Source organism: Lithobates pipiens, unplaced genomic scaffold (genome assembly GCF_037356315.1).
Source record: "Lithobates pipiens isolate NorthernLeopardFrog02 unplaced genomic scaffold, aLitPip1_a1.2 Scaffold_8, whole genome shotgun sequence".
In the NCBI taxonomy this organism is placed as follows: domain Eukaryota; kingdom Metazoa; phylum Chordata; class Amphibia; order Anura; family Ranidae; genus Lithobates; species Lithobates pipiens.
In genome coordinates this window covers 552,350,585-552,373,039 of record NW_027507903.1, presented here as the reverse complement: position 1 = coordinate 552,373,039, position 22,455 = coordinate 552,350,585, and the positions used below count along the sequence as shown (strand labels likewise).

Below are 22,455 nucleotides of genomic sequence, written 5' to 3'. Positions count from 1 at the left end.
AATAGCTGCGCAAATTTTGTGTGACATAAATTGCTACAGCCACTGCTTTATTCTCCAGAGCCTCTGCTTTCAGAAAATTATATAATGTTTGAGGGTTATGAGTAATTTGCTAGCAAAAAAAATGCTGGTCTCTAACATGTTAAAAATTGCCCTGGACGGAAAGCGGTTAGATATTTTTATTTTCCCCATATCAAATCTCTCATGTTTCTGGATGACTAGAAGAATGAAAACAAACAATTGACCAATTGACAAGTACAGAATCACCAATTTAGTACAGGCAGTCCCCGGCTTACAAACAAGGTAGGGGTCTGTAGGTTTGTTCTTAAGTTGAATCTGTTTGTAAGTCGGAACAGGTACATTTTTTTTTTTTTTTTTTTTTTTTTTTTTTTAGCATAGCTCCAGCCAAAAAAAAAATGTTTTTAAGATTTTTGGATAACATAGGGAAGGGTTAATACCCCTGTAAAGTTTGTTTTGCTGTCTGTGCCCCTCAGAAGATTTCACCTCACTTTCTGTCCCAATGACAATTGGATTTTTAAAATTGTGGTTTGTTGTGGAAACAAGCCTTGGTGATAAAGCATCAGTGGAGATACCTTTTTCCCGTGATAACGCTTACAGGAGTGAATTTCCCTTCCTAGGGGTATATTCCCTCTCGCTTCCTGTTGTATCCTGTTTGCAAGTAGGAGTCGTTTATAAGTCGGATGTTTGTAACTAGGGGACTGCCTGTAATGGTTAGTCTAATATATGAGCAACACTTGTGGAGCTCAGAAATTTCATTTGACCACATTGGGCAAAACAACCAGAATGTTGGCACCTGCAGTTGTGGCATCCTGCCTGCATAACTCTTAGCCATTTTTCAGCCCTGAAATTAAATCGGGCTGTAATTGTAATCTATTACTGTACATAGAGTAAATGCAGATTAATTGAAAAAGGGGGTTACAGATTGAACGGTAGACAGATATTAAAGGAGTTCTATGATCACAGCATACACTTTTTTATTTTTAACATCAGCAATGTAATAGCAAAATGAACAATGATTATTTTTGACAAATACTTATATATCTCCTTTCATGTTGGGCGTTCTGCCTGCTGGCCATCTTTCCCCATCCCCCTGATTCCCTGCATGCTTTGCAGCTTCTCTGCTGTTTACTTCCCATTTCTAAGGACTACATATCCCATGGTACGTCACTGTCTGCAAGCAGTGATTCCTGTTATTTTGTTACCGGTATTAATCTTCACCCTAATCTTCTTTTCTAGGCATGTGGATATGTCAGATCTGTCGACCACGGAAGAAAGGCAGAAAATTACTGCACAAGAAGGCAGCACAGATCCGCAAACGTTACACTAATCCCATTGGAAGACCTAAGAATCGTTTAAAGAAGCAGAGTGGATCGTAAGTGGGATAGTGGAGCATTTAATTATGTAGTACCACACTCTAGAGTACACTGTACTACGCAAACACTGACACTAGCTAGGAGGCAAAAGCTTTGCCTTTCCCCGCCTATCCATTCTTGACCAATGGTGGCGCTGATCACCATAATGGGCAACAGTAAGGTGTTAAAGGAAGTGAAATAAGGCACCAGCCATATATTTTGACAGGTTTCCTGTAAGTGTAACTCCTTTTCTTTTTCTAAATTTAAAACTCATTTAAATGTTTTTTTCTGTTTTGTAGGTCTAAAGCTCCATTTGGTAAAGGTCGTGGTGGCCAAGGGAGAGGGAGGAAGCGTAAGTTATCGACGTGTACATCTTCATCCGAGGAGGATGGCAGGAACTCTGATCCCTCACATGCCAGCGGTGGCGCTGTTCCCTTTAACAAGAAGACGAAAGGTCTTATTGATGGCTTGACCAAGTTCTTCACTCCTTCTCCTGATGGACGCAAGGCACGAGCGGAAGCATTGGACTATTCCCTGCAGCGTTCACGTAAGAGAGGGCCACGCAAGTCCGGACAGGCGGACTGGGGTAAGGGAACTTTACTAGAAGAGCCAGGGCCTTATTCTTGGTCTGTGTCATGTGTCTTACCCAAGGTACATGAACAGATTGATTAAAATAGTTAGAGAGAAAAACATAAAGGCTGTTGTTTAGCTCCTTCTGAACATGCTAGTTGCTTGGCTTTCATGTTGATTCTGAATAATTTTCAAAGTCCCTTATTGTGGACAAGTATGGAGATCTGAACTTCTGAGTTTCTCATTTTCTGCATTCTTGTTCCAGGACGGTGACTGATAAGTATTGAAGCCAGGGGCAGCCAGGTAACTAGTATTTACAAAAGGTGGTCAGCATTTTCAGCCGCCCTGTTCCCCTCAGTGCAGAGTTCCTTTCAGTATCTACTATTGATTTTACAAACCTTTTGTAACTGAAGCATAAACTCCCACAATTTAAAGTGGAAGTCCACCCAAAATGGGAAGTTCCTCTTTAAGTCCTCCCTTGACACATTTAGCATGTTTTTTTTTTTTTTTGTGGGTGGGTTGACGAGTACATAGTTTTGACAGGAAGCGGCTCCTACTTTCGCTCCCCCTCTTTCCCCATGTACTTCTGGGACATTACACAGGTCCCAGAAGACTTGCAGGACCATGCACAAAACGCAGAGTGGCGTGCAGTGGGCAGCCAGCTGTGAAACCTCAAGCAGTACAGCCGGCTGCCCAGTTATGTTGCCAGCGCTGGGAACTTAGGCTAGTGAAGAACTCGCCTGAGTGAGGACAGTGCTGGTTCCCCAGACAGTTTAGTGTCCTTTTATTAAAAGTCAACTGCTACAGTACGTTTAGCTGCTGACTTTTAATTTACTTTTCCTGAGTGAACAACCTCTTTAACCTGTCACATTATATTGCAAGGGCCACTCTTGTAGTTTCCACCTTAATGCATCTTATAGTAATGGCCTGTAAAGGTCTCATTGCTTTTGCCTATCCTTAACCACTTCAGCTCGCACACCTGTTTACCCCCTATTGACAAGACCATAAGACCATATTTTAACATTTCGGCTATGTCTATTCATGAGTCTATAATTTTGTAATAACTTATGATACAGAAATTGCATATACCGTAATTTTTTTTTTTTTTTTTACATTTTAAAGAGGGGAGGGGGGATAGAACCACTACTGTGGGGAAAGCATATACATTTTAATCTACTGATTGTTTGTTTTTCTTACTGCAATATTATAATTAAACTGTTGGTACAAAGCATGTTGGTTATTTATGAAAGAAATTAGTGTTTGTTTTTTTTGTTTTGTTTTTTTGCATACTTTTCATTTTACCACATTATTAAAGATAGCTGTGTGTGTGTGTGTGTGTGTGTGTGTGTATGTATATAATATATTGGCGCTGTATAATATTCTCTCCCCCCCAACAAATAATTTAAAATGGAAACGTGGAGCAGGAGATCAAACTGTTAAATGGTGCTTATACTTTTTGAAATGGGTTAAGTAGTAAATTAAAGTGGTTGTATACCCACATTTTTAACTTTTACCTACAGGAAAGCCTATAATAAGGCTTACCTGTAGGTAAAAAAAAATATCTCCTAAACCTGTACGGTTTAGGAGATATTCCCCTCGGTATGCACCGCTGACTGCAGCGGCGCATGCGCACAAGGGGTTTCTCGCCGTCAAAATCCGGCAGCGGCCGAGCGGCCGGACTGAAATCTCCCGCGCACATGCGCGGGAGTGACGATATCGCGGCTTCGGCCACTCACAGCGCCGTAGCCACGATACCCGGAAGAAACGCGTGGATCAGGCCAGATGTCGGGGCCTCGTTCTAAGGTAAGTATTTCATAATGAGCTAGTATGCGGTGCATACTAGCTCATTATGCCTTTTGCTTTGCAGGTTTAAAAAAAAAAAAAAAAATGTGCGGGTTTACTACCGCTTTAAGAGCATGTTCTGGTTAATTAAGAGATAATTCCCTTACTCGCTGATCTGTCTTGTCAAGGAACCAAGATAAGACAGCTAGTGTGTTACTTTTGTTATTGTTTACACTGAATGTTCATTGTAATTGGCTGTCACAGTGCTCAATCAATGAGGAAGACTTCTGAATAGCTCCAGTTGTAGGTTTGGGAGCTCATCTTTCTACAGACACCAGGTCTCATTATGCTGTGCAGGGGAGATAAGAAACTGCAGGCAGTCTGCTGGACTCTCAGGAGAAGGTGGGACAGGAGGGGGTTTTATGGACACTTGTAACACGCCCAAAGGTAGGCAACTGGTTAAAGGCTTACTCCATGTTTTAGACAATGGTACACCCATATTTTGAAGGTAGCATGGTTGCAAGCATACCTACCCCTCTGAAAGCATGCAAGGGCTTCTCCACGATAGGCAGCTGTCAATTTTAAATTTGGTGTGGCTGTGCAGCACTCTGCCCACACAGCCATGTCTTTGTTTTAGAGATCTGTAAATAAAGCACAAGTCCTATCTTTCACCACAGCAGACGGACTTGTAGTTATTAGTGGAACACAAGTGCAGTGATTACCACACTTGTAGCCCATTGACAGTTCATCCCAGCTCTCTAAACGGAAGCTTGCTGGAGCTTTTTTTTTTTTTTTTTTTTTCTGCAAACATGGGTACTGGTGGTTGTTTTTATTTTCTGCTAAAGTTGGAGTTGGTATTTAACTTGCTTTCATGTTACTAAATCCTTGTTTGTGTCCCTTGGCCTGGTCCTGGTAGAAAAGTAAAATTTTGATTTATCTGCTGAAACTCTGAAATCTGTGGGACCTACACTATTTTGTCAAAAGTATTGGGACACCGACCTTTAATGGCATCACAGTCTTAGTCCGTAGGGCTCAATATTGAGTTGGCCCACCCTTTGCAGCTATAACAGCTTCAGCTCTTCTGGGAAGGCTGTCCACAAGGTTTAGGAGTGTCTATGGGAATGTTTGACCTTTGTTCTGGAAATGCATGTGTGAGGTTGATGGCTTGCAGTCTCCACTCTAATTCATCCCAAAAGTGTTTTATTGTGTTGAGGTCAGGACTCTGTGCAGGCTTCCACCCCAAACTCGCTCATCCATGTTTTTTATGGACCTTGCTTTGTGCACTGGTCCAAATCATTGGGTGGAGGGGTGATTATGATGTGAGGTTGTTTTTTCAGGGGTTGGGCTTGATCTCTTGGTTCCAGTGAAGAGAACTCTTGAGCCGTCAGGATACCAATACATTTTAGACAATTTCATGCTCTTAACTTTGTGGTAACAGTTTGAGGATGGCCCCTTCCGGTTCCAAAATGACTGCACACAAGTGCACGAAACGAGGTCCATAAAGACATGGACAGCCTTCCCAGAAGAGTTGAATATAGCTTCAAAGGGTGGGCCAACTCAATATTGAACCCTGCGGATGAAGACTGATAAGCCATTAACCTCCCTGGCGGTACGATTATTTCGGATTTTAGGTGCTAAAAGCAGTACAATTATTTTGCATGAAAATTTGGCGTTTTATATTGTAGTCCTGTAATTCTTAGGAATAACTCACTAAAATCTGTCCAAACCAGAGTCTAGCAGACATCCCGGGTATGATAAAGTTTGAAAAATGAAATTATAATATAATAAACTATAATTATAACAATAATAAAAAATATTCTATAATGTAATCAAATCAAAAACACAGAAATTTGCTCAGTTGCAGAATTGTCACTGTCATTACTTTTCAGTATTTGATGAAGGATCTCCCCACAAATCGCTATCGCTCAATTCTGCGAGTGATTCCAATTTATTATCGCTGTTTTCTAGCTGATCTAAAATCATTTTTGATGTAAAGGGACAGATTTGGTTGCTATGGACAATCTCCAGTTTCCAGGCATAAAGAACAGTTTTTATAATATAAACCTGCATGTAGGACACTGGACAGACCACTAGGGACAAAGGGGATGTGAAATTATTAAATACAGCAATGTAATCTGTAAGATTACATTATACTGTATGTAATGTGTGTGTGTTTCACTTTTTGAATTTGGCGCCGATCTCCGTTCCCATGTGTCGCAACGCTCGCAGGGAACGGAGATCGGCTCCGTGATGAATTGAGCGGAGGACGAGCCGCTAGTACAGCGGGGGGGGGGGGGGGGACATCACTAGATCCAAGGGAGAAGGTAAGTAAACCTCCTCCTGCATACAGCGATGCGGTCCCGAGTCTGGCTCTGGGTTACTGCTTTTGGTGTAAAATTTCCACCCCGAGCCAGACTCGGCAATACCGCCAGGGGGGTTAAAGTTCATTTGTGTGTTAAGGCAGACGTCCCAATATTTTTGACAATGTAGTGTATGATTGCCTTTCTGTTAAATTGAGTATATCACATGGTGAAAATCTGTTAGGGAATCCCCAAGAATATATGTCCATAAAACTTGGAGTACTTGGAAATAATTTATATATACTTAGTGCAAATTGTCTTACTTTGTAGACAAATGTTCATTTAAAGCTCCAGTGACTGAAGCAATTATGACTTTTCTAATACAGACAATCGAGATGGCTGGGACTGCAAAACCGATATGGACGACCGACTAGGAATGGTCTCTGAAAAAGAAATTGAACTTTTTGAAGACATTCAGCAGCAGGCACTGCAGGTAAGGGCCTTGTTTTTGATACTGTCAATACCCCATCAGTGAAGTATATCTGAAGATGATTTTTTTTTTTTTTATATTGAATGGTGAGGGGTTATAACCCCTGGTTTTATTTTTATAGCTGTCCATGGGGAGACTTGCTATCATTACTTGTCCTTGTATACATATTTGTCCGAACAGACTAAGAAAATCCATTTTTTTTTTGTCATCAATGCAGGAATAAAGGGACTAATGTGGACAGCTATCACAACCAAGGGGGATTTGCCCTCCCTTAGGAGAAATGTCTCTTGACACTCCTGTCTACAAGACAGGAAGTAAAGGTAAATATCTCCAAGGGGACATGCAATGGATATAAAAAGTTACACACCCCTTTTAAAATGTCAGGTTTCTGTGATGTAAAAAAAATGAGACAAAGATAAATCATTACAGAACTTTCTCCACCTTTTTAACGTGTTTACATCACAGAAACCTGACATTTTAAAAGGGGGTGTGTAGACTCTTTTTATATCCATTGTATGTCCCCTTGGGGAGATTTACATTTACTTCCGGTCTTGTAGACATAAGTGATAAAAGAAATCTCTCCAAAGGGAGGGCCAAATCCCTTTTGGTTGTGACTGACTGGTGTCCACTATAGTAGATTTCCCCTTTATTACTGTTTATACCCCGTGTAGACTTATTATATCCACTGCAGATGTCAAAGAAAAAGCTGACGAGTATCACAACTATTCACTAATCTATCGTGAATAAACAAACAATTGTGGCTTTCAGTCTGCTTAAATGTGGAGGATGTTACGCATTTTTCTACTACTGTGCTGAGAGAGCAGTGTGTATTTATTAACTTTGAGTGTAAGTCCTTTTTTTACCTTCCTTGAGAGATGCATGATGTGCATCAATCCATTTGAAAATGTTACTGGATTACATATCCTGTTAAGAGATTACTTCCTGCAGGACAGTAAATGTAGTTTAGCAGCAGATAGAGTTCTTGCTTTCTGGCGGTCCAAATCATGAAATACCTGGTGAAAGGTTCCATTTGATTAAGTTGGAGAAGAAATGTTGATATTGTAAATATCTCCATCCTGTTTGATTCTGATCTTGCTGAGGACCTGCTTCCGGAAGTTAGTGCTATCCTCAAAGTGAACTGCAACACCTTGTCAGATTCCTATGGCACCAGGTTTGTAATGCCATTGAATAAATATAACCCATACACTGTTAGAGCCCCCCCCCCCCCCAAAAAAAAAGTTGGCAGCTGCTGGCTTTTAACAATAGGACACTTACCTGTCCTGGAGTCCAGATCCATCGGCTCCACCAGCTGTCGGGTGCCGCCATTGCAGGTAAGGGAACCCAGCAGTGTAGCCTACTGCGCATGCGTAAAGCCCCGCTCCTCTCTCCTACTGGCCCGGCGACAGGGAGGAGGGAGCCCGGGGTCATGTCATGGGCCGCGGCCCAGACTCCCAGAAGTGGGAACAGGATACCTGTCAGACAGGTGTCCTTTCACCCCCTCCCCCAGGAAAGGTTCCAATTTGTGCACTGGAGGGGGAGAGGAGACAAATGAGCGGACGTTCTACTTTTCGGTGAAACGCCACTTTAAGTCAGTAGGACTAGCTATTGGACAGTAACATAACATACAACAGATAACATTACAAGCCAATGTGAAGTGAACATGTATTGTACATATAATGCTTACCTTTCTTTAATGGTAGCAAACTGCAACCTGCATGTAGGAGTCACTAGTTTGATAATAGTATAAAACACAAAACTTTAAAGGGGCACTGGGCTCAATTTACTAAAGTGTATCGCATGCAGTATTTGGGCCACATGACACATTTTCCCCAAATGTTGCATGCAATAGTTAATGGACTATCCATTTATGCGGTATTTACCTCAAAAAGCAAAAACCCTTGGTAAATACCGCATAAAACAATAGATTCACTCTAGAAAATAATTTTTTCATAATGCATGGGTTAAATAAGTAGTGGTATAGGCATGGAGAATGTAAACAATGTATGAACTTTCTGCTGGTTAAGGAGCTGGCACCCACAGTGTACTTCCCATGACTCCCTGCTTTAAGCAGAATGTAAGAGGAAAGGGGGGAGGAGGGGAGCAGATACCTGTCAAATCCAGCTACAGTGTACTACGCAATGTCCACCAAGCTTTGAAGCCGCAAGGCTTCACTTCATGTTTCCCTTAGTAAGGATGTTGGCGTCGGCTTCAGGTGAGGATATCGCGGGCTCCCTGGACAGGTAGGTGTCCTTATATTAAAAGTCAGCAGCTGTTGTATTTGTAGCTGCTGACCTTTCATTTTTTTTTTTTCCCCAGTTAGAGCTCCGCTTTAAGGGTGCTGGCGAGTGCCAGAATTAAAATAACACAAGTTTTCACTGCTAAAATTCTGAATCGCTTCAAGAAATGGCACATGTGGTATTTTAGTAGCGTTCTCTTTAGCCAATTTGCAAAAGCAATTTTGAAAAACACCTCTTTACGCATGTTCAGAAATCATCGCTTTAACGGGACTGTAGGATAAAACAGATTAGTGTCTTCTGATACCCAGAGGACCGCACAAAAAGGGCCGATGGGCCACAGGTTTGGCACCAGGGCTATAGATTGCCACTCGAGTGACTGCTTTGAGGGTGATGAATAAACATCCAAAATGGTGGCAATCAGCAGCAGTCTCAAGCCTTTTGAACGTTTTTACAGGTACGGAACATGCTTAAAATATGTTATATGCACATATTTTAAAGGAAGGTTATTGTTTTAATGAATGGCCTGGTGACAGGGTCTCGTTAACATAGTCTGGCATTTCTGTGCTGTTTGAGCAGGAATGGAGACTTTAATCTTTATTGTTCAGTTGTTTAATGGGCACAAAATTTTCATGCACAACAGGATGTGGCTAATGCTGGTGATGATTTCCTGTTCAGAAGGTAGAAACACAACTTAAGCCTAACACAAGCCTAACTTCTGGCAACTAAATTATCTCTTGCAGTGGGGCTGTGTCTTCTCTGCCAAGGATTAATGGCTCATTTTGGCTAGGGGAAGAGGATAAATGATCCTCTGCTCCCATGGTAGATGGTGCTCCTCTGTTCCAGCGGTGGACTGTCCCTTGGTGGTGTCATATCCAGTACAGGGCTATGGGTCCTGCTTTAATTTTGATGAGGTCAGGACCCTAGACCGCTAGAGGAGAATGGGGATAAGAAGCTGTGGGGACTGGTATAGCTACGTGGAGGAGCGGAGATGCCAGCAAGTAAATCCCCCCCCCCCCCCCCCAATTATTTTATAGCTGTTTCCTCACTTATTGGACGTGACAAAATCTCCCCAACAGGTACACAAGCGGCAAAACAAACCTGGGAGGGCATACAATGAGGTCCTCCCAGAATCACGCTCATGCACGTCACAGATGGGTGGGGGGGGGGTAAAGGTCCAATGACAGCAGCTTTTTACCATGTGATCGCTCCGTCCAATGACGGAGCGATCACTTGTCAACAAACCTGAGCATGTGCAGTTCAGCTCCTCCCCTCTTAAAAAAACAAAAAAACAGTGTTTTTATTTTCTTTCCACCTTTTCCAAAAACGTGTGGGGAAATGTTCTAAAGAGTCATTATGCCTCCTACATTACGTTTGGGGTGTTTACTTTCCAAAATGGGGTAATTTTTTGGGGGCGTTTCCATTGTTTTGGTGCTCCAGAGCCTTCAAAACTGTAAGAGGTAGGGAATGAAATGTGTAATTTATGTCCCTAGAACACCTGATGATGCTCTCTGCATGTTGGGCCTTTGTATGTGGCCAGGCTGCATAAAAGTCTCACGCATATGGTATCGTCATACTTGGGAGGAGTAGTTGCTGTGTTTTGGGGTGTAGTTGCAAGCGTGCACAAATGCTGTGTGAGAGAAATAACCTGTTAATATGATAGTTTTGTGAAAAAAATAAAAATCTTTTTTGCACGGAATTGTGGGAAAATATTACAACTTCAAAAAACTCACCATGCCTCTTACTAAATACCTTGGAATGTCTACTTTCTAAAAATTGGTCATTTGGAGGGTATTTGTACTTTTCTGCCTTGTTGGGGTCTCATAAAATGAGATGGGCCATTAGTACATCAGGTGTCATCAATTTTCAGTGGTTGGCCCCATAGCTTGTAGACCCTATAACTTTCACAAAGACCAAATAATATACACTGATTTTCGTTATTTTTACCAAAGATTTGTAGCAGTATAAATTTTGGTCAAATTTTTTTTATAACAAAACAATTTTCGTTTATTTTTTTTATTTATAGTGCAAAAAAAAACACAGTGGAGATTAAATACCACCAAAAGGAAGCTCTGTTTTTGTGAAAAAAGGACAGGAATTTCATATGGGTATAGTGTTGCATGACTGAGCAATTGTCTTTCAAAATGTGAGCGCACTGAAAAGCTGAAAATTGGTCTGGTTCGGAAGGGTGTTTAAGTACCCGGTGGGTGGTTGGTCAAACTCTTCATTACACTTGTTTGGCCCTGTATTGGTGCAGAATCTGGGTATCTATATATTTTTGCTTTGTACCTTGGTAAATACCTGGCCATAAAGTGTTGAGCATCCACACTGGGCAAGTAGGTGAGATCAGGGGCGTCTTTACTATTGATTGGACCCTGGGCAAATCTTTTCTTGGCACAGGGTCTGCAGTCATCTGAACACAGCAATGGGGGGAAGCTGGGCAGCATTAGCACCAGCACTTCACACTGAGATATAAGGACACAGCACATGACTAAAACCTCAAGGGACAAGGGAATTTAAACTGGGATAGTTGGTAATTATGAGGCAGCTGCTTTGGGCCCCACAATGACAGGGCCCAGCTGCCCCTTTTGCCCTGTCTTAACCACTTGCCGACCGCCGCACGACGATGTACGTCGACAGAATGGCACGGGCAGGCATATGGGCGTACCTGTACGTCCCTGCCTTCCCGCGGGTGGGGGGCCCGATCGGGCCCCCCCCCGGTGCCTGCGGCGGTCGGTATTCGTTCGGGAGCGATCCGGGATGAGGGGGCGGCCATTCATTCATGGCCACCCCCTCGCGATCGCTCCCGACGAATGGAAATCCTTCGTGACATCACTTCCTCTCCTGTAATGTAAACACAGGCAGAGGAAGTGATGTAATCTCTCCTCCGTGTCGGTATTTTTCGTTCCGGCACCGAGGAGAGAGGATCGGTGAGTTGCACCAACACGACACTTCACAGTAGAACATGCCAGGCACACTCACACCCCCCCTTTACCCCCCGATCACCCCCCCCAATTACCCCTGCCCCCCCAGTCACAGTGACACCAATGCATTTTTTATTTTATTTTTTTATTTTTTTTGCATTGGTGTCATTTGTGACTGTAATAACTGTTAGGGCAGTTAGGGTTAGCCCCCTTTAGTTCTAATGTACCCCCCTAACCCCCCAATAAAGGTTTAACCCCGTGATCACCCCCCGTCGCCAGTGTCACTAAGGCTGGGTTCACATTGCAGCGGTTTATGAGAACGGATGTGATTCGCACCGCACTGCAGTGCAAATCACATCCAAACTCTGCGATTCGAGTTCAGCCATTCGCCGCACCCGCCGCAAATTCGCACGGGACCCTTTTTTTGGTCCGCAGCAGAATCGGATCGCATGGGTGTTCACACCATGCGATCCGAGTTTGCAGATCGCACTGCGATATGCGAACTGATCTGGGGGTGTCATTAACATTTCACTGACACTCCCAGCAGTTCGCATAGGGCAGTGTGAACTGCCGCCGGGAGGCATGCGATGCGGGAACCCGCCGCGGATTCGTGGCGTTCCCGCATCGCTCCAGTGTGAACCCAGCCTAATAAGCGATCGTTTTTCTGATCGCTGTATTAGTGTCACAGGTGACGCTAGTTAGGCAGGTAGGTATTTAGGTTCGCCGCAGCTTTTTATAGCGCCAGGGACCCCCATATACTACCGCATAAAGCCCCCTGATTGCCCCCTAGTTAACCCTTTCACCAGTGATCACCATATAACTGTTACAGGTGACGCTGGTTGGTTAGTTATTTTTTTATAGTTTCAGGGCACCCGCCATTTATTACCTAGTCTCACTAGTGTACCCCTAAATTTAGGGGTGTCTACTTTCCAAAATGGGGTCATTTGGGGGGGGTTTGTGCCATCTTGGCATTTTATGGCCTTCAAAACTGTAACGCCCTTAGCCTGAAGGCGGTGCATGGTTTTCGGGGCCCCGTACGCGGCTAGGCTCCCAAAAAGTCCCACATATGTGGTATCCCCGTACTCAGGAGAAGCAGCAGAATTTATTTTGGGGTGTCATTTCACATATGCCCATGGCATGCGTGAGCAATATATCATTTAGTGACAACTTTGTGAAAAAAAATAAAAATAAAATAAGTTTGTAATTTTCCCGCAACTTGTGGCAAAATATAAAATATTCCATGGACTCAACATGCCTCTCAGCAAATAGCTTGGGGTGTCTACTTTCTAAAATGGGGTCATTTGTGGGGGTTTTGTGCCATCTTGGCATTTTATGGCCTTCAAAACTGTAATAGGTAGTGAGGAGTGAAGTCAAATATTTACGCCCTTAGAAAACCTGAAGGCGGTTCTTGGCTTTCGGGGCCCCGTACGCGGCTAGGCTCCCAAAAAATCCCACACATGTGGTATCCCCGTACTCAGGAGAAGCAGCAGAATTTATTTTGGGGTGTCATTTCACATATAACCATGGCATGTGTGAGCAATATATCATTTAGTGACAACTTTGTGTAAAAAAAAAATAAAAAATAAAAATAATTTTTTTTTTGTCATTATTCAATCGCTTGAGGCAAAAAAATAAAATATTCAATGGGCTCAACATGCCACTTATCAATTTCCTTAGGGGGTCTACTTTCCAAAATGGGGTAATTTGGGGGGTTTTGTACTGCCCTGCCATTTTAGCACCTCAAGAAATGAGATAGGCAGTCGTAAACTAAAAGCTGCGTAAATTCCAGAAAACGTACCTTAGTTTGTAGATGTGACAACTTTTGCGCAAACCAATAAATATACAATTATTGACTTTTTTTTTTACCAAAGACATGTGGCTGAATACATTTTGGCCTAAATGTATGACTAAAATTGAGTTTATTGGATTTTTCTAATAACAAAAAGTAGAAAATATCATTTTTTTTCAAAATTTGCGGTCTTTTTACATTTATATCGCAAAAAATAAAAATCGCAGAGTCAGTCAAATACATTTAAAAGAAAGCTCTATTTGTGGGAAGAAAAGGACGCAAATTTTGTTTGGGTACAACATTGCATGACCGCGCAATTACCAGTTAAAGCAGCGCAGTGCCAAATTGTAAAAAGACCTCTGGTCATTTACCAGCAAAATGGTCCGGTCTGAAAGTGGTTAAAGACGCCCCTGGGTGAGAGAGTACTTTTGTTTTATTGCACACTGTGTAGTAGTCGGCCGCTCTAAGCTGGAGATGTGTAGCCTGTTTGGCCAGAAATGTGGTTTGAGGAAAAAAAAAGCTTGTTCTGTTTCAAGATGAGAACATACAGCTTAAAGTGACATTATAGTTAAAGTGGTTCGAAAGGCTCAAGATTTTTTTTTACCTTCATGCATTCTATGCATGAAGCTAAAAAAAATAAAAACACCTCTGCAGCAGCCCCCCCAATACTTACATGAGCTCCATATTTATCCAGAGATGTTCACGGCAGCCTCGGCTCTTTAGGGACTCTCCCTTCCTCATTGGCAGCAGCAGGAGCCAATGGCAATCAGCCAGTGAGCTAATAAGGAGAGAAAGGGGCTGGGGCCAAACCGTGTGTGTGTGTGTATGGACATGCAGAGCCGTGGTTTAGGAACGAGCTGGCTTGGGTGCCCTCCATTGCAAGCTGCTTGCTCTGGGGGCACCTGGCAGGGGGGAGGGGTTAAGAGTGCAGGCAGGAGATACAAGAAGAGGATCTGGGCTACTTGTGCAAAACCACTGCACAGAAGCAGGTAAGTATAACATGTTTGTTTAGAAAAAAAAGTCTTTAATGTCACTTTAAACTAGCCATACAAGTGTAGATTTCTGTCATTCGTGCCTGAAAACTGACAGAAATCAGTTTATTTCCCCATTCATGCTAAACAATGTGGATGGAGTAATCTCTACTGAAAGCTTTTGTGTTCAGACAGCTAATTAGATTTTCACCCAGTTCAGATCATTTTTAAATTGTCTGGTTAAGCTAGGTGGTGCCAACAGGGCCACTTATGGCGTGTATTTTGGCAAATTCAGCAAGACTTTGCTGATGTTCATACTGTGTGTGCTGTTACTTTTGAGCAAAAAATTTAGCATGTTTTTGGTCCTTTGTTTTCCATGAATAGGCTTCTGCCTTCCAGGCACATAGCATATCTATAACCATATTACCACCACCTGGCCTGCTGGTCATCTCTCTTCTGGTATCCAGTTGGTTAATTGGAGTGTTCTTGTGGCTGTTCACTGCTGTGATTATTCCCACAGGAGCGTTGCGTGCTGCTGTCACCTAGGCACGGGTTGGAGGGGGGAGGGAGTGGGGAGGAGAGAGCCCAGGGGAAGCAAGAGACAAACAAGAGCCAGGATAGAAGGATTAAAAAGGGGAGGGGTGAGAAAAGCTCCTCGGGTGCCCTCGACCCCCGCTCACATACTAGGAAGCCATGTGTAAGCAGCTGTACTGGAGTCCTGGGACCACTCTGACCCTAGGTATTCAGCTGGAGGAAGGTGTGGGGAGGAAAAGGAGAGACGAGGCATACACTGCACAGGTTAGTTTGCTCTTTCTGCTTGTATGCAAAACCTTCTGCTTCAGGCTCGTGTTTCATGACCTACAAGTTTTATGTGGGACTTGGCAAGAATAAATAAGTAACCGCAATTACTGTGAACCATCTTGATACATATTGAAAATAGCTAGCTGTGTTCAATATAGAGACAGTTTGCTGATGTGTGATGTGACCACTCTGTCTTTCTATTGCAGAAAGTGGGTGTCAGTGGTCCCCCTGACCCACAAGTCCGCTGCCCATCTGTCATAGAATTTGGAAAGTACGAAATTCAGACGTGGTACTCCTCTCCATACCCACAGGAGTACACAAGGTAAGAATATTCTTTCGTTCCAGATGGCATGATAGAAATAACGATTCAGTGGCTTGACCCCAGGCTCTTCTTTAACTTATTTGAAATCTTTCTGGAGCTCATGTCTTATGCTGCGTACACACGACAGGACTTAAGTCCGGCAGACTTTCGACGGAGTTCTGTTGGAGTTCTGACGGACTTTCCGAATGAACGGACTTGGCCACACACAATCACACCAAAGTCCGACGGATTCGAACATGATGACGTATGACTGGACTAGAATAAGGAAGTTCATAGCCAGTAGCCAATAGCTGCCCTAGCGTCGGTTTTAGTCCGTCAGACTAGCACACACACGAGCGGATTTCTGGGTCCGGCAGAGTTCTGTCGGAAAAATTTGAAACATGTTCCATTTCTAAAGTCTGTCAGACTTTTGCGAATCAAAAGTCCGTTGCAGCCCACACACGATCGAATAGTCTGCCGGAATCATTCCGTCAGACTTTTGATGTTGAAAAGTCCGGTCGTGTGTACGGGGCATTAGTGCCTCTTATGCAAAGTTGTAGTGATGATCTCTATCAGTCTCAAGGAAATTGTAATGGTTTCTTGTAGGACTAAAAGTCCCATAATGACAGTGACCAGCAGGGTATGGGGGGGGGGGGGGGGGGTAGCATCTGAAGCACATAAGTATCTCACAAAAGTGAGTACACCCCTCACATTTTTGTTAATATTTTATTATATCTTTTCATGTGACAACACTGAGGAAAACAAAACTTTTGCTACAATAGAAAGTAGTGAGTGTTCAGCTTGTATAACAGAGTAAATTTGCTGTCCCCCTCAAAATAAGTCAACAAACATCCATTAATGTGTAAACCACTGGCAACAAAAGTGAGTACACCCCTAAGATAAAATGTCCAAATTGAGCCCAATTGGCCATTTTCCCTCCCCGGTGTCATGTGACTGTGTTACAAGGTCTCTGGTGTGAATGAGGAGCAGGTTTGTTAAATTTGGTCTTATCGGTCTCACTCTTTCATACTGGTCACTGAAAGTTTAACATGACACCTCCTGGCAAAGAACTCTTAGGATCTGAAAAAAATTGTTGCTCTACATAAAGATGGCCTAGGCTATAAGAAGATTGCCAAGAGCCTGAAACTGAGCTGCAGCACCCACCGTACAGCAAGACCATACAGCAGTTTAACAGGACAGGTTCCACTCGGAACAGGCCTCGCCATGGTTGACCAAAGAAGTTGAGTGTACGTGCTCAGCATCATATCCAGAGGTTGTCTTTGGGAAATAGATGTATTAGTGCTGCCAGCATTGCTGCAGAGGTTGGAGGGGGGGTCAGCCTGCCAGTGCTCAGACCATACGCCGCACACTGCATGAAATTTGTCTGCATGGCTGTCATCCCAGAAGGAAGCCTCTTCTAAAGATGATGCACATGAAAGCCCACAAACAGTTTGCTGAACACAAGCAGACTAAGGACATGGATTACTGGATCCTTGTCCTGTGGTCTGATGAGACCAAGATAAACTTATTTGGTTCAGATGGTGTCAAGTGTGTGTTGTGGCAACCAGGTGAGGAGTACAAAGACAAGTGTGTCTTCCCTATAGTCAAGCAGTGTGATGGGAGTGTCATGGTCTGGGGCTGTATAAGTGCTGCTGGCACTGGGGAGCTACAGTTCATTGAGGGAACCATGAATGCCAACATGTACTGTGACCTACTGAAGCAGAGCATGATCCCCTCCCTGTGGAGACTTCAGTGTAATCTGGTTGCTATCAGCAGCAGTTGCACTTATATCTATAATTTTCATTAGTTTGAGCCATATAGTTTTACCCCTCATTAATCTAATTTTATTTTAATAAATATATTTGATAAACCATGTTAATGGGCAAAGTATAGTAGCCCTCAGAAAGTCACTTTGAGTCAAAACCAGATCACTATGGATTCTCGTGGATTTGGATCCCTTTCTGCTTTTTCCATTGAGTAAACACCTGTTGTCACATCTGACTCTTTTCTGTTGTGAATCTGTTCTGCCCTGCATAGTGATGCAGCTGCTGATTTGCATTTGCACTGTGTGTAGTTCCATATGTTAGAGTGCTGAATGACACAAGATTACATCAGTTGTCATGTTTATATCTCATGCAGAAATTATTTTCCTCTTGTTCTTATGATAGTGTCAACTTTCTAATTTTATTTTTATTTTACTTCATTTTGCTTAGACTCCCCAAGTTGTACCTTTGTGAATTCTGTCTCCGTTATATGAAAAGTCAAACCATGCTACAGCAGCACATGAAAAAATGCGGCTGGTTTCACCCGCCTGCCAATGAGATATATAGGAAGGACAACCTTTCAGTCTTTGAGGTGAGTAGATGTGAGGACTCTGGCAGTGGTACGGTCTGACCATGCTGCTATATAAAGTGCCTTGGCAAATTTGGTTGTATGAAGGTTTCGGCTACAAAAGTAAAAGGATTTTTTTTTTTTTTTTATGTAGGGTCTGCTTTAAGCCAATGGCTACACATACTGTAGGCACTAGTTTATGTGTAGCACAAAGTAAGCAGTAATTTGGGCTTGCTCTGCAGTGTCACAGTAATAAGATAGGAGATAATTGGCTTGTCCGTTCCTCTGCAGCACACTTGCCAACTCCAAACATGGAAAACCACCAGCAGGAAACCAGAATTCTCACCAAAATTCAGACATTTTACAAGGCAGATCTTGAAGTGGAACTTCATTCATTTTTTTTTTTCATCTTTCCATCTATTGAATTTCTGCCAGTAAATACATTATTCAGCCCACTTCATGTTTCTTGTCTGGTAAAAAGCCTAGGTTTATGACATCATGCACAACTCTGAGTTTGCCATGAATGGAGGGGGGCTGAGTCATAAGAGGGCCAGTCAGAGCTGCCAAGCTGGAGGTGTGCCTATGTGTAAATCCAAGAAGTGAACAGGCAGCAGCTTCAGCTGCCCACAGTTAAAATGGTTGCAGCCAGACTCAGTGGAGGGAGATTTCTGAAGCATATTTGGCAAGTACAGAATCGCTATATATATATATATATATATATATATATATATATATATATATATATATATATATCTAATTTAAAAAAATATGAAAAATTGTTGGAGGGAAGCTTCAGGATGGAAAAGATGTTTTTATTACTAATTATGTGAGCAGACTGCAGTTCCTCTTAAGCGCCACCAGGAACACCCAAATTTCCAGGAAATGGGCTAACTTTTTGCATTGCTGTCCTATTCTCTGCTGTTAAAGTGGTTGTAAACCCATGGGGGGGGGGGAAGCAACCTGCAAGGCAAAGGCATAATGAGCTAGTATGCATAGCTAGCTCATTATGAATAACTTACCTGAGAACTAAGCCCCCGAAGCAGTCCTCCGTCTTCATGTCTGCCGCTGCCAAGGATCCCGGAGTGACTTTACTCCCGCACATGTGCATGGGAGCCGACACTCGCGGCATATCGATGCGATCTGCGGCCTGCCCAGTGCACCGCTGTCTTTATGGAAATGTCTCCTAAACCGTATAGGTTTAGGAGATCTTTCTTGGACCTACAGGTAAGCCTTAATCTAGGCTTACCTGTAGGTCAAAGTGGTTTGTAAGGGTTTACAGTCACTTTAAATGCAATTGCCATCCATTGTGATAACTTAAAGCTGCTGTGAAGTAGATTTTATATTGGCTAGTTTGCTGTTCATCTGGCAGCTTCGATTGAAGAGATGTGGTATTTGTATAGTATGAGCTAGACATAAACTTGCCTTCTAAACCTTCATGTGATTTTGCTCATGCAGGGCAAAGCAATAGGTTCCCTTTTTCCTTTTGAATGCAGACCTTCCTGGCAGCACATCCTTACCTTCCTTCTACTGGCATGACAATTCCTTTCAGCCACAGGAAGCAAATGCAAATCCCTGTGGAAATTAAAAGTTGCTGGATTAGTAGCTTACAAAAGGGCATTGGACTCCCCATGTGATAGAGCCCAGTGCTGTCACATAGTTAGTAGCATGCTCCTTCATACCTAGATTCACCAGGTGTCTGTTTTGACTCCAGGTGCTCAAATGTGCAGCCAGGGAGTGAAGGAAAAGTAAAGGTTTGCTTTAGAAGTTGAATGGTTGATTGAAATCATCCATCATGCATATCTCCCAGAGGCTTAAACAGTAAGATTTTTTTTTTTTTGCAGCATTTTCAGTGTCTCTTTACCCTCAAAGGAATAATAATGCATTGCTTTCTTGCCTCTGAATTGTCAGACTTTTGTAACATTTTTATGTTCTGGAGAATTCTTGGACCTATGTGAGAATTTTCGTTTTTGGCTTTGTGATGGTCTTGTGAAATAGCTGGAAAGTCTACTGGAAAGTAATTACCCTGATGCCCCAAAGAGCTATAGAAAAATGTTGTGTATAACCTTGCTATGGCACCCTACTGGAAATTGCTTATAGTACCAATGTTTAACAAGGATCTTCACCAAGAAATTTATGTATGCTAAGCATTTTTTTTGCAGTTTTCTCTAATATATAAAGAAAAGCTGATTTTACACTTTTGTTTAATGCCGTCTCTAGGTGGATGGAAAGGTCAGCACGATCTACTGCCAAAACCTCTGCCTTCTGGCCAAGCTCTTCCTCGACCACAAGACCTTGTATTATGATGTAGAACCCTTCCTCTTCTACGTGCTCACACAGAACGATGCAAAGGGTTGTCATTTGGTTGGCTATTTCTCCAAGGTGAGCTTATGGTACTGGCAGCTGTACATCTTTTTCATTTCACTGGGAAGAAGCACCTCTAATTCAGGTGCTCCCCATAAAAAGGGTTACACAAAATAGCTTTTTTTCCAGATGAATAGAGATGGAAGGGCTGACTAGAAAGATTTATGAACACTCGTGACAATGCGCTTGAGTCACAATGACCTTAAACTTTATCAGTATAGTCTATTGTGTAGTAAACCACACCTACCACTGTGTTTCTGTGATTTTAGTAGAGGCCTTTGCACGCTTCTTGTAAAATGTAATGGTTGATCTGATTGCAATACCCGCAGACGTCCCACCTTCAGATAATCCACATGAGTCTTTCCATCTTTATTACATAACAAATGCTAAATGTATTGTGTTTACAGTATGAAAAGCCAAAATTTTTGTATTTTAACCATCCAGTACAGGACACAAGTGTAATAGTCATATTTCATGGGTTAAAGGTTTGTACCTTCAGGTGACTGGACAGTTGCAAAGATTTAGGAGACGTGCCCCCTAGGCACCTTCCCTTATAAACCTTCCCCACTTTGTGAGTCTACAGTTTTTTTTGTGCTAGTGTCTGAAGGTAATATACCTTTTCTCTTTCACTGAGAAACTCACCCTTGACTTAACAAACTCGTTTATTTTTCCTTATGATTTTATTTTCCAATGTTTCGTGCAAACCATCATACCATCGTCTAATGCCAACAAGAAGAAGCAACGTATCCAGGTCAATACAAACTCTACAAATCTGCAGTCTTACCTGGACCCCACGTTCTGGGGAAAGCTGGTAATGTTGCTTTGGGAACTGTATTGTGCCTTGGCACTCGGTGCAACATGGTGTATATAAGGTGGTATACAGGGTTGTGGTCTATTGCTGTGGAACCTAGTCCCCAAAAAACTCTTCTTGGGTATGCCTTTCATGACAGGCGGATACAGTATATGGAGTCCAGCGCCGTGGCCAGATAAGAGCAGGTACCCTGAATCTCTGACCATTACTGATCTAAACAAGGCTATGTTTGGAATGTATCGACTTCACAGTGCAAACGTTTCAAACTTGGCACTAAAATTCAGCTGCTCGGCCTCAGATGGATGACCAAGTGTTACATCATACCACTGATCGCACACTTTAATGCCACTTCCACCCATAGCCATTAAAAGGTACTCAAGGGCTGCCCCTTTTCTTTTTGCCATATGGTTTCATTGCAGGACTGTGTGTACCTGGGTTATTGCGTACTCCTTCCGAACATGCTTACTTTATCTCCCACTCTACTTTGTGAGTACTCCACAGGAATACTCTCACTTATAGCTATGGCAGAAACCAGGTGAAAGGGCAGCAGAAGGGAATGAAGAGGTTGTTAATGCTGTGTTGGTGGAAGTTGCAGAAGATTTCTTTCCCCCACATAATCACCAAATGGAAAGAGGAGCTTCATGCAACATGTTTTCTAATGTTGAAAATATCACTGCCTCTGTTTGCAAGAGCCTTGGCATTGTGCATATTGACTCTCTACTGTCTCGCCATATCCCTTTGTACACAGAGACCTACAAAAGCTTGCAAAACATTCCCTATCCATGAACAGATAGAATTTGTCATCTGTAACATTTGGGTCACTCCTGAAAGGGTTTTTATTCCACTAAAAATCTTTGAAATCTATCAATTGTAAAAAGATCTTGCAAGAAAGTGGGCTATTCCTGTGGTTGACCTTGCCATCTATGTCCTAAACATAAATCTCACTGTACCTAATGAACTTGTTTTTTCTTTCAAAGATTCTGCTGATAGAAAAATTGAGACATTCCTAAAAGCTGTGTTTAACCTGGCAGGCCCATTCAATCAACCAGCTTTTGCAGCTTTTTCTGTATTTCAAACTGCCACTAACTGGACTAGGAAAACGAATAACCAACGTGATCCTGTATTTCAGGATTATGCTGTTAGAGCAGATACAATTGCCTTCTGCTCTTTTTTTTTTGTGTAGATGCTCCGGAACATGTCATGAGGCAAATATCCAGAATTGCTCATCGTATACACAGAATCTTATGGTTGTAAGCTTGGACAGTGGAAGCTGCCTGTAAAAGGTCCCTCATACGTACTCGCTAAACCAGGCTGGCTCGAAGTTCAGCCCTTCCCTTTGGTGCAAAGCTTGGCCCTCAAAGGCCACCAGGCCTTTCCCAAAGCCGCCGTTGCAATGAAAGGGCACGCTTACTCCTAAGAG

General features: G+C 42.7%; 1 protein-coding gene across 3 annotated transcripts in view; it reads left to right on the top strand.

Annotated features, from left to right (window-relative positions):
- Nucleotides 1-22,455, top strand: part of KAT6A (lysine acetyltransferase 6A) — a 93,983-nt gene that overhangs the window by 51,587 nt on the left and 19,941 nt on the right. For 2 of the 3 annotated variants that reach the window (XM_077469919.1, XM_077469918.1), the window contains exons 6-11: nucleotides 1,255-1,390; nucleotides 1,670-1,956; nucleotides 6,409-6,515; nucleotides 15,438-15,553; nucleotides 17,746-17,887; nucleotides 20,081-20,242. In XM_077469919.1, the coding sequence (XP_077326045.1) occupies nucleotides 1,255-1,390; nucleotides 1,670-1,956; nucleotides 6,409-6,515; nucleotides 15,438-15,553; nucleotides 17,746-17,887; nucleotides 20,081-20,242 (950 nt within the window). The remainder of the gene's footprint in view (nucleotides 1-1,254; nucleotides 1,391-1,669; nucleotides 1,957-6,408; nucleotides 6,516-15,437; nucleotides 15,554-17,745; nucleotides 17,888-20,080; nucleotides 20,243-22,455) is intronic. The other variant, XM_077469920.1, reaches the window with a different exon arrangement.